Source organism: Elephas maximus, chromosome X (assembly GCF_024166365.1).
Source record: "Elephas maximus indicus isolate mEleMax1 chromosome X, mEleMax1 primary haplotype, whole genome shotgun sequence".
Classification (NCBI taxonomy): Eukaryota; Metazoa; Chordata; class Mammalia; order Proboscidea; family Elephantidae; genus Elephas; species Elephas maximus.
In genome coordinates, this window is record NC_064846.1 from 80,373,130 (window position 1) to 80,384,964 (window position 11,835).

General features: G+C 40.8%; 1 protein-coding gene across 1 annotated transcript; it reads right to left on the minus strand.

Annotated features, from left to right (window-relative positions):
* Nucleotides 1-8,536: 8,536 nt before the first annotated feature.
* Nucleotides 8,537-8,983, minus strand: LOC126069660 (ubiquitin-conjugating enzyme E2 D2-like). The gene has a single exon (XM_049873281.1). The coding sequence runs from the start codon at nt 8,978-8,980 to the stop codon at nt 8,537-8,539; it is 444 nt and encodes a 147-aa protein (XP_049729238.1). The 5' UTR covers nt 8,981-8,983.
* Nucleotides 8,984-11,835: the final 2,852 nt, after the last annotated feature.

Genomic DNA, 11,835 nt, shown 5'->3' on the forward strand with positions numbered 1-11,835 from the left:
GGTTCTAAACTCAAGTAGTGTGAGGCCTCCCACTTTGTTCTTCTTTTTCAGTGATGCTTTACTTATCCAGGGCCTCTTTCCCTTCCGCATGAAGTTGGTGATTTGTTTCTCCATCTCATTAAAAAATGTCTTTGGGATTTGGATCGGAATTGCATTGTATGCATAGATGACTTTTGGTAGAATAGGTATTTTTACAATGTTAAGTCTTCCTATCCATGAGCAAGGTATGTTTTTCCACTTATGTAGGTCTCTTTTGGTTTCTTGCAGTAGCGTCTTGTAGTTTTTTTTTTTTATGTCTTTTACGTGTCTGGTAAGATTTATTCCTAAGTATTTTATCCTTTTGGGGGCTACTGTAAATGGTATTGATTTGGTGATTTCCTCTTTGATGTTCTTTTTGTTGGTGTAGAGGAATCCAACTGATTTATGTTTATCTTGTATCCTGATACTCCGCTGAACTCTTCTAGTAGTTTCAGTAGTTTTCTTGAGGATTCTTTAGTGTTTTTTGTGTATTAGATCATGTCATCTGCAAATAGAGATAATTTTACTTCTTCCTTGCCAATCTGGATGCCCTTTATGTCTTTATCTAGCCTAATGACTCTGGCTAGGACCTCCAGCACAATGTTGAATAAGAGTGGTGATAAAGGGCATCCTTGTCTAGTTCCCGATCTCAAGGGGAATGCTTTTAGAGTCTCTCCATTTAGGATGTTATAGGCTGTTGGCTTTGTATAAATGCCCTTTATTATGTTGAGGAATTTCCCTTCTATTCCTATTTTGCTGAGGATTTTTATCATGAATGGGTGTTGGACTTTGTCAAATGCCTTTTCTGCATTATTTGTGAAAATTATGTGGTTCTTGTCTTTTGTTTTATTTATATGATGGATTGCATTAATTGTTTTTCTGATGTTGAACCATCCCTGCATACCTGGCATGAATCCCACTTGGTCATGGTGAATTATTTTTTGATATGTTGCTGAATTCTATTGGCTCAAATTTGATGAGGATTTTTGCATCTATGTTCCTGAAGGATATAGGTTTGTAATTTTCTTTTTTTGTGGTGTCTTCACATGGTTTTGGTATCAGGGATATGCTGGCTTCATAGAATAAGTTTGGAAGTATTCCACCCTTTTTTATGCTCTGAAATACCTTTAGTAGTAGTGGTGTTAACTCTACTCTGAAAGTTTGATAGAACTCCCCAGTGAAGCCATCCAGGACAGGGCTTTTTTGGGAGGGAGCTTTTTAATTACCTTTTCAATCTCTTCTTTTGTTATGGGTTTATTTAATTGTTCTACCCCTGTATGTGTTAGTTTAGGTAGGTAGTGTGTTTCTAGAAATTCATCCATTTCTTCTAGGTTTTCAAATTTGTTAGAGTACAATTTTTCGTAGTAATCTGATAAGATTCTTTTAATTTCGGTTGGGTCTGCTGTGATAGTGCCCATCTTATTTCTTATTCAGGTTATTTGCTTCTTTTCCCTGTTTTTCTTTTGTCAGTTTGGCCAATGGTTTATCAATTTTGTTAATTTTTTCAGAAAACCAGCTTTTGGTCTTGTTAATTCTTTCAATTGTTTTTCTGTTTTCCATTTCATTTAATTCTGCTCTAATTTTTATTATCTGCTTTCTTCTGGTGCCTGAAGGTTTCTTTTGTTGCTGTCTTTGTATTTGTTCAAGTTGTAGGGATAATTCTTTGATTTTGGCCCTTTCTTCTTTTTGAATGTGTGCATTCAGTTATATAAATTGACCTCTGAGCAATGCTTTAGTTGTGTCCCAGAGGTTCTGATAGGAAGTGTTTTCATTCTCATTGGATTCTATGAATTTCTTTATTCCATCCTTCATGTCTTCTATAACCCAGTTGTTTTTGAGCTGGGTATTGTTCCATTTCCAAGTGTTTGATTTCTTTTCCATGCTTTTTCTGTTATTGATTTCCATTTTTATGGCCTCATGGTCAGAGAAGATGCTTTGCAATATTTCAGTGTTTTGGATTCTGCCAAGACTTGCTTTATCATCTAATATGCGGGTTTTTTTTTTAATGTGGTCTATTCTAGAGAATGTTCCATGTGCACTAGAAATGAAAGTATACTTGGCTGCTATTGGGTGGAGTGTTCTGTATATATCTAGGTGGTCAAGTTTGTTGATTGTGGCATTTAGATCTTTCATGTCTTTATTGAGCTTTTTTCTGGATGTCCTGTCCTTCACTGAAAGTGGTGTGTTGAAGTCTCCTACTATAATTGTGGCACTATCTTGCTTTTCAATGCTGTTAGAGTTTGTTTTATGTATCTTGCAGCCCTGTCATTAGTTGCATAAATATTTAACAAGGTTACATCTTCCTGGCATATTACCCCTGTAGTCATTATATAGTGTCCTTCCTTAGCCTTTGTAGTGGATTTAACTTTAAAGTCTCTTTCATCAGAAATTAATATTGCCACTCCTGCTCTTTTTTGGTTGCTGTTTGCTTGATATATATTTTTTCCATCCTTTGAGTTTAATTTGTTTTTGTCTCTAAGTCTAAGCTGTGTCTTTTGTAGGCAGCATATAGACGGATTGTGTGTGTGTGTTTTTTTTTTTTAATCCATTCTGCCACTCTCTGTCTCTTCATTGGTGCATTTAGTCTGTTGACATTCAGCATAATTATGGATAGGTATGAGTGTAGTGCTGTCATTTTGTTGTCTTTTTGTATGTGTTGTTGACAGTTTCTTTTTCCCACTTAATTTTTGTGCTGAGTAGTTTATCTTTATATATTGCCTTTTCCTCATATTTGTTGTTGATTTTGTTTCTGCTGAGTCTCTATTTTTTTTGTATTTTATTTTGACGAGTAGGATTGTTAGTCTCCTTTGTGGTTACTTTAATTTTCACCCCGTTTATCTAAGTTTAAACCTAACTTCTATTTCTTTATATTGCCTTTCTTCCTCTCCATATGAAAGATCTATGACTACATTTTTTAGTCCCTCTTTATTGTTTTTAATGTTGTCTTCTTTTACATAATGACTGCTTCCCTGTTTTCAGTGTTTTTTAATCTTGATTTATTTTTGTGATTTCCCTATCTAGGTTGACATCTGGTTGCTCTGTCCTGTGTTCTAGTCTTGTATTGATATCTGATATTGATTTTCTAAGCAGAAAACTGCCTTTAGTATTTCTTGTAGTTTTGGTTTGTTTTTTGCAAATTCCCTAAACTTCTCTTTGTCTGGAAATATCCTAATTTTGCCTTCATATTTCCAAGACAATTCTGCTGGACACGTGAGTCTTGGTTGGCAATTTTTTTCCTTCAATGCTTTATATAAGTCTTCCCAATGCCTTCTTGCCTGCATGGTTTCTGCCGAGTAGTCCGAGCTTGTTCTTATTGATTCTCCTTTGTAGCTGACTTTTCGTTTATCCCTAGCTGCTCTTAAAATTCTCTATTTATCTTTGATTTTGACAGGTTTGATTATAATATGTCTTGGTGAATTCCTTTTGAGATCTACCTTATGTGGAGTTTGATGAGCATCTTGGATAGATATACTCTCATCTTTCACGATATCAGGAAACTTTTCTGCCAACAAGTCCTCAACAATTCTCACTGTATTTTCTGCTATCTCTCCTTGTTCTGGGACTCCAGTCACTCCTAGGTTATTTCTCTTGATAGAGCCCACATGATTCTTAGAGTTTCCTCATTTTTTAATATTTTTTTATCTGATTTTTCTTCAAATATATATGGGTCCCATTCATTTTATCTTCAATCTCACTTATTCTCCATTCCATTTCCTCAATTCTGCTCCTCCTTCTGTTGAGTTGTCTAATTCTGTAATTTTATTCTTAATCTTCTGAATTGCTGGTTACTGTCTCTCTATGGATTTTTGCAGTTTATTAAATTTTTCATTATGTTCTTGAATAACCTTTTTAATTTCTTCAACTGCTTTATATGTGTGTTCCTTGGCTTGTTCTGCAATTTTCCTGATCTCCTTCTTGATCTCCTTCCTGATGTCTTGAAGAGTTCTGTATATTCGTCTTTTGTATTCTGCATCTGGTAATTCCAGGAAGGCACTTTCACAGAAGATTTGTTTGTTCTTTATTTTGAGACCTTGTTGAAGTGATCATGGTCTGCTTCTTTATGGGATTTATTACTGACTTTTGTCTCTGAGCCATCTGTAAGTTATTGTATTAGTTTATTTTATGTTTGTTTACTAGCTTCTTGCTTTGTATTGTTTCGATATGCCCAGATAGGTTGCTAGAGTGAGCTAGCTTGATTATTTTCACCTTGAAGCTCTAAAGTCCTGTCACCAGATGGCTAGAGCTGTTTTCAGGTATATGAGCCTAGGGGTCCATTCACTTTTCTTGTTTGGATTCAGCTCACGTGTCCAGGTAGTGGTCATCACTTGTGTGGTAGAGCCTCTGTTCTATAGTCTTAGAGGAGCAGAGGTGATTGGTGTAGGTACCAATATCTGGTTGCAGTAGGGGGGGTCACGCTCTGAACAAGGCAGGGGGCTGACAACTGTTCTCTGAGTGTCTGTGAGGAAAGTGCGTCCCTGTTCCCTGGAGCACGCAGGTGGGTGGGTTCTGCAGATGGACCATAGGCACCCAGTGCTTTTTGTTTTAAGGACTGAGAGGTACCACTTATCCTTGGACCCCTTTCGCGGGTGTCTGGGTGACATGGGTAAAGCCACCAGTTCTTAGGCCCCTGATGTGGGTAGGTGAGGACCCTGTTTAATAGGCAAGGTTGTATCAAACATCAAACACCCATCTCTCCACTGCGCAGCTGAAACAGTTGCAGTCTGCCAACAAGGGCCTATTCTCCTAAAATAGGCCCACACAGGTCCATGCACGGGGTAAAGGTATTCAAAGTGCATGGACTGTTTATGCCTGGACAGGAGCCACTTCTCTCCTGATCTCTCCAAATTAGTGGAGCTGGCTGATTATCTCTTCCCCCAATTGTGTGTTTATTCCTTCTCCAAGGCCAGGAGAATGGCTCAGAGCACTCAATAGGACCTATCCCAAGCCCAGGGAAACTGATGCCACTGAAGCCCGTTTGAGTGCTGGGGGTGTGGTAAAATATACTTAAGTACTTAGCTTTTGCTGAGAGTGCCGTTCTTCTCTGATTCCAGAGGTGTGAGTGGGCTGTGTGGCTAGTTGTCTTTCCCTGAGGAAACTGCAGCCAGAATGCTACTGCCAGCCCGCCACAGTAGCTCTTGGGAATGGTGCCTGAGGGTTCCCGACGATTCAGGTCCTGCAACTACTCTCCATTTCTGAACTATCTCTCTCACCCCCTGCCACCTAGTCCATTTTCTAACTTTGCCTTTGATGTTCAGGGCTCCTAGCTTATCATAAATATAACTGTTTCACTTGTTTTTTTTTTGGGTCTCTGTTGTAAGAGGCATCACCGGAAGCATCTGATTACTCCGCCATCTTAGCCCTGCCTCCTGAACTTACTTTTAAAATGTTAAAACTTTGAAAAATTATTGCCCCTACCCAGTTGACATTAGAGGAGCCCTGGTGACGTGGTGGTTCAGTGCTTGCTTGCTAACAAAAAAGGTCCTTGGTTTGAACCCACCAGCCCCTCTATGGGAGAAAGATATTGCAGTCTGCTTCCATAAGCATAACTGTCTTGGAAACCCTATGGGGCAGTTTTTTTCTGTCCTATAGTGCTGCTAATGTGTTGGAATCACCTGATGGTAATGGGTATTGACATTAGTTAACTGGTTAAATTTTAAAATGTTTTTACATGTAATGATAGTAGTAATTTGTTTGTTACATTGGTTGGCCATTCTTGGGGGCCCTGGTAGCACAGTAGTTAACAGAGCGGCTGCTAATCAAAAGGTTGGCAGTTTGAATCCACCAGCCACTCCTTGGAAACCCTATGGAGCAGTTGTACTCTGCCCTACAGGGCTGCTATAAGTTGGAATTGACTCGATGGGGATGGGTTTGTTGTTTTTGGGTTATTCTTGTAAGTATAAGATCTTTAGGAACAATTGTGTTTTCAAATATATGCAAATATTTTCATAAAATCAACTTTTATCTTTAAAACCAGTTAGATCCAAGCAGTTAGAACTTTTGAGTGCAATTTTCCATGGTGTTTCTACACATCATGTTTTGTCATGCCTTTGTTCTGGACTCTCTTGTCAAGGAGGTTTGTATAGCAAACAACCTTGGAAGATAGGGGTGCCTCCAGGGCAGAGAGTAGATTTGTTTGTTTCCTTATGAGGTTAACAAAAATAATGTCTCTTTCTGAGGCAATGGTTGGGTAGGTTTACTATCAGTCCTCTTTCAAAGATTGGAGGGTTCCTAAACTAGGAGTTGCTCAGCTGTGACACAAATCTGCCCTGTGTTCAGCATTCACCCGCTCGGCTCCACATCATGCCCATGGGACTTGGGGCCAAGGGCAATAAATGCTAGTGAAGGGAAGCTCATGTTGCCTGCTGTGCTGTGGCTAATAGTCCTTTGTCTCTAACCCAGGAGTCTTTCATCATTCTGCTGGGATCTACAAAATTGTGGCAGGCTAACTTTGTAGGCTTGTAAGCAGGGTAAAATCTGAGACTGTACACAGTTCTTGAGAAAACATGACAAATTAGATCTAGTAGGTATGTACCAATTAAGAAGCCACATAGAACCCAGAGCGTGGGAGAGAAGCAGAGTGGCCCAAAAGAGTGGTAATTAAAGGAGTGAAATGTAGAGAAAAGCCAGGAACAAAACACATCAAGTTTATTTTCTAACAACTCCTAATCTATTTAACTTTTGGCCACTTAAACCTTAAAAACTCAAAGCAGAGGTTACACATTAATTTTAACCTTCTTGGTAAAATGGGAAAATAAATTTAAAAATAAACAAGAACACTTTGAATACACAAGTTCTTCAGAATGAAACAAATACCTAACTAGCTTTGTAATCTTTACCCAGCTTTTCACAACTGTTATTAGTTCTAAAAGACTCCACATTGAGAAAAATAAATCCACCTGATGGGGAAACTGCTGTCCTCATCCTAAGCAACCACCCCTTGTTCTTGCTTGTTTTCCAACCCTAACCTAGGTTAAAACTGCTCTCTGTCTGTGTTCCCACCCACCCGCCCTTATATGAAAGGTGAGCACATGCTCAGAAGGAAAGGTGAGACGACAGCACTTCGTAGAAAGTAGTCAAAAGATACTGATAAATATTTTAAAATTCTTAGACCATTGATATTTTCATTCCTTAAAACAATCTTTTCCCACCTCTTAAAAAGAGTAAATTATTATAAATTGTGCTTAAATGTAACAATAGTAATAATCTGTTTATTACACTCGTTAGTCATTCTTGAATGTATAAGTTCTTAAGGAAAAATTGCATTTTCAAATGCACTCAAGTATTTTCATAAAATCAACTTTCATCTTTAAAACCAGTTAGATCGAAGCAATTGAAACATTGGGTACCTTTTTCCATGGAGTTTCTACACATCCTGTGACAGCCTTTGTACTGGACTCTCTTGTCAAGGAGGTTTGCATAGCAAACAACCTTGGAAGATAGGGGTGCCTCCAGGGCAGAGAGTAAATTTGTTTGTTTCCTGGCATGTTAATAAAAACAATGTCTCTCTCTGAGGCAAATGCTGGCAGGTTTCCTATCAATCTCCTTTCAAAGATTGGAAGGCTCCTAAATTCGGAGTTGCTCAGCTGTGGCACAAATGCGTCCTGTGTTCAGCATCCACCTGGTCAGCTCCACCTCATCCCTATGGGACTTGGGGTCAAGGGGAATAAATGCTAGTGAAGGGAAGCTCACGTTGCCTGCTATGCTGTGACTAATAAAGTCCTTTGTCTCTAACCCAAGAGTCTTGGGTCATTCTGCCAACATTTAGGCAACTGGCAGGCTAACTTGTAGGCTTGCAAGCAGGATAAAATCTCAGACCCTACACAGTTCTTGAGAAAACATGACAAATTCCAATTAGTAGGGATGTACTAATTAAGAAGCCACATAGAACCCAGAGTGTAGGAGAGAAGCAGAGTGCCCCAAAAGAATGGAGATGGAAGGGGTGAAAAGTAGAGAAAAAATAGGAGCAAAACACATCACAGTTTATTTTCTTACAACTCCTAATGTATTTCATTTTTGGCCACTTAAGCCTTAAACTTAAAAAAGAAGATATGCATTAATTTTAATCTTCTTGGTAAAAATAGGAAAAAAAAAAACCCTTGAAGACACAAGTTCTTCAGAATGAAATGAATACTTAACTAGCTTTGTAATCTTTACCTAGCTTTTCACAACTGTTGTTAGTTCTAAAAGACTCCACACTGAAAAAAAAAAAAAATCCACGTGATGCGGAAACTACTGTCCTCATCTTAAGTGACCAGCTCTTTGTTCTCGCTTGTTTTCCAACTCTAACCAGTTGCCGTCCAGTCGATTTGGACTCATAGCGACCCTATACTAGGTTAAAATTGGTCTCTGTGTCTCGCACCCACAAACCCTGATATGAAAGGTGAACGTACATGCTCAGAAGGAAAAGTGAGACAATGGCGCTTCGTAGAAAGGAGTCAAAAGTCAACCAGTTCAACTGCTATTTCCTCATCTTTATTATTAAGGTGTTATTAAGGTGACCTTAGTTTTTATTTTAAAGTTACATCGCATATTTCTGAGTCCATTCCCGAGCTATTCTGTCATACTTCTTCCTGTCCTTCTTGTAGATCTTCGCAATTTCGGGAACCAAAGGATCGTCTGGGTTGGGGTCGCACAGCATAGAGCAGATGGATAACAGCACTTTTGAGATGGTGAGTGCTGGCGACCACTCAGACTGCACAATATCGAAACAGATACTACCATTTCTGTTAATGTTAGGATGGTAAATTCTGGTAGTGAATGCGATCTTGGGCGGTCTGAACCGGTAGTCGGCAGGAAATTGGATCGAGGAGAAGAAGACCCCTCCTTGGTAGGGGCTGTCGTTTGGCCCCATGATGGTCGCTTGCCAGTGGAACATGTCGTCCCCCACCGGACCTGCCGAGCACTGGGGTGGGGGATCTGGGTTCAGGTCGAGGAGCTCCTTGTGGATGCGCTTTAGAGCCATGGTCAGCAAGGCGTGGTGGCCAGTCTCTGGCGCAGGGTATGACACCAGGTAGAGGGCGGCCCCGGTGGTAGCAAGGCAGCAGGACAGGTGACCGGAGGAGCTGGCGGATCGGAGATCTGCGGTCTGGAATGGGCGTTGAGGGGGGCGCCGGCGGAGGCGGACGGTGACGGAGAGGAGGGAAGGAGAGGGTGGAAGAAAAAGGGCGCTCCACCTGACCTGAGGGACTGGGCACCCGTGGCTCGAGGCCGCTGCTCTGTCTGGAGACCCCGCTGTTTGGAAGCCAAGTCTCCTGGTGGTTGCGCTGTCTGGGCATGCTGGGAGACACCGCTGGCCCTGCTTCGGGCCTCCGGCCTCTGCCCCTGCCGCCTGCCGCCCACATTGGGGCCCCTCCAAGAACAGACCGGAATCCTCTCTATGAGGTCACAGCAGCCCAGTTGACCACGTGGGCTGGGGCGGGGCTGGGGGCGGGGCCGGGCGGGGTCATGACTCGGGGCGGGGCCTCCTCACCCAGTCTTCGTGCTCTGTGCTGGCAAGTAGTGTCACACTCATTACCGAAAGTTACTCCATTTAATGAGAACAGTTAAGGGAACCCCAGTCATCCAGATTCACCGCCACCTAACATTTTACCCCATGGGCGGATTTATCCTATTCTTTCCCCCTTTTTCTCTCTCTCTCCCCTCTCCCTCCTTCTCCCTCCCAGTGTTGAAATCACATCAGATGGTTGCTCACAGTTTCATTTATGATACAGAATAATTTCCAGGTGCATAACTATCACCTAATGCACCTATTCAATCAACTCAGGAAGGCAGGGTACCAATCATCTGACCTTATTTTAAAGAAGGGGAATGAAAACGGCTGAATGGATATTCTAATAATAAGATAAAATATCCAATTCTCTGTGAGGAACTTATACAAATCTCTTGTTTTATATGGTGCCAAAGAAGAACATGGCTTGTGTGGTTCTGAACAAATGAATTAGTCTCTTTACTGTGGTAAATATAAAACTTAAAAATACTCATTTAAATAACAATAATTGTCATAAATTCAGAAAAGAAAACCAAGACACTTCCTTATGTAGGAAGCATATATAACATTGCAAGATTTTGAGGTAAGCTTCTGAAGTTTTCTTTTTCCAAGGTAATGAGGCTTGAAAATTATTTTTCAACTCCAGGTGCCATTAACACCAACCTATGTGATATTACACACCATGTAATATTGTGTGATTGTGTGAGTTCTATACAGGAAAAACTGTGGTCATGGTCCCTACATCCTGTCAGTGGCCAATGCTATGTCCTAAATAACTGTTACACCCATCTGCACTTCATCTCCAATGTGGGAAAATTCAAAGCTGTTTTAGCTTTTTTTTTCCTGGCATGATGTAATGCTTCTCTTAGAGTTTAGCTGTAAGTGTATATTGCTTTCTTCGGGTACTATCTCTATTAAACTTCCATTTGGATAATGAACTGTCAAAATTTTATGAATAAAAATGATACAAGCATCCTCTCCATGTGGTATCCCATTGAAACAATATTTAATTCCTCAAAGGTACAGTCTTCTTTCATTATCCAAGGCAAATGCTGTCAAGTCAAAGCTGGTTCCCAACTATGTGAAGGAGTTCACAGTTAATACTAATCTAAGTTCTTTCATAATTTTAGTGTTCAGCTTTAAAATGTGTGGAATGGAATAGATTAATATCTCTCAACTGTTCTTTATCTTCCATCACTCTGTTTAGCCAGTGTTCCATTTAGTTATCTAAGGCACAGCCCTGCAACTGATTTTTTACTTTTCTGTGGCTGATTTCCTTCTCTCTCTCCTTGTCAAGAGTTGACACAACTATGGAATTTTCTTTGTTCTCCATCACCAATGTCATAAAAAAAATCAATATCAGTTTAATGATGTTGCCTTGTCTAAAGCAGTGGTTCTCAAACTTTAGCATGCATCAGAATTGCCTAGGAGGTTGCCAGGCCCTCCCCCAGAGCATATGATTCAGTTGGTGTGGGGTGGGACCTGGGAATTTGTCTTTCTAACAAGGTTTCTGTGATGCTGCTGGCCCGGGGATCGCACTTTGAGAATCAGTGGCCTAGGCTAAAGGAAAGCAATTGACAGTATAGGTCAAAATTCTTGTTTTCAGAGGGGTTTAAGGACTCCCAAATATTTATCCGCATGGTAGATTAATGGTTTTATGTTAAAGATGTGTCACACAGTCAATGATTCAGTGACGTGTTCAGTCAATGCCATTAACTTTTGTTCAGCCTATGCCAGATATAATGGGTGTGAGGGTTAAAATTGTGTGTCAACTTGGCTGGGCCATGATTCTCAGTGTTTTGGCAGTTGTGTAATGTTGTGATCACTTTGCTGTTGAAATCTGATACGCGGTCACTTCCATGATAGGATCTGCTATGATACTGGGGGAGGAGGTGCAAAGCCTGTGGCGGCTCACTGCCCCCCTCAGCCTTCATCCTTCTGCCCTCTGCTGCCTCACTTCTTCCTGCTCAGCTTGCTAGGGCTTTTGCTTGTTCTAGATCCTGCAGCTGGTTCCTGTTCATCTGACCTCCAATTCTTGGGATTTAAGCTGGCAGCTTACCTGCGGTCTTGCCTGTTGATCTTGAGATTCATCAGTCTTCACAGCCTGCAATAGCCCTGCTCCCCAGCCTGCTGATCTTGGGTTCGGCAGCTCCTGTGGCTACATGAACCAACAGAAGTTGCAACAGCCCTGTTTTCCAGCCTGCTGATCATGAGTTTGCCAGCCTCTGTGGCTACAGGACTCAGGAGAATCCTCTTCCCTGCCCCATAGACTTGGGACGTTACAACCTCTAAAAATCTCGTAAGCCATTTCCTTGATATAAATCTCTCTC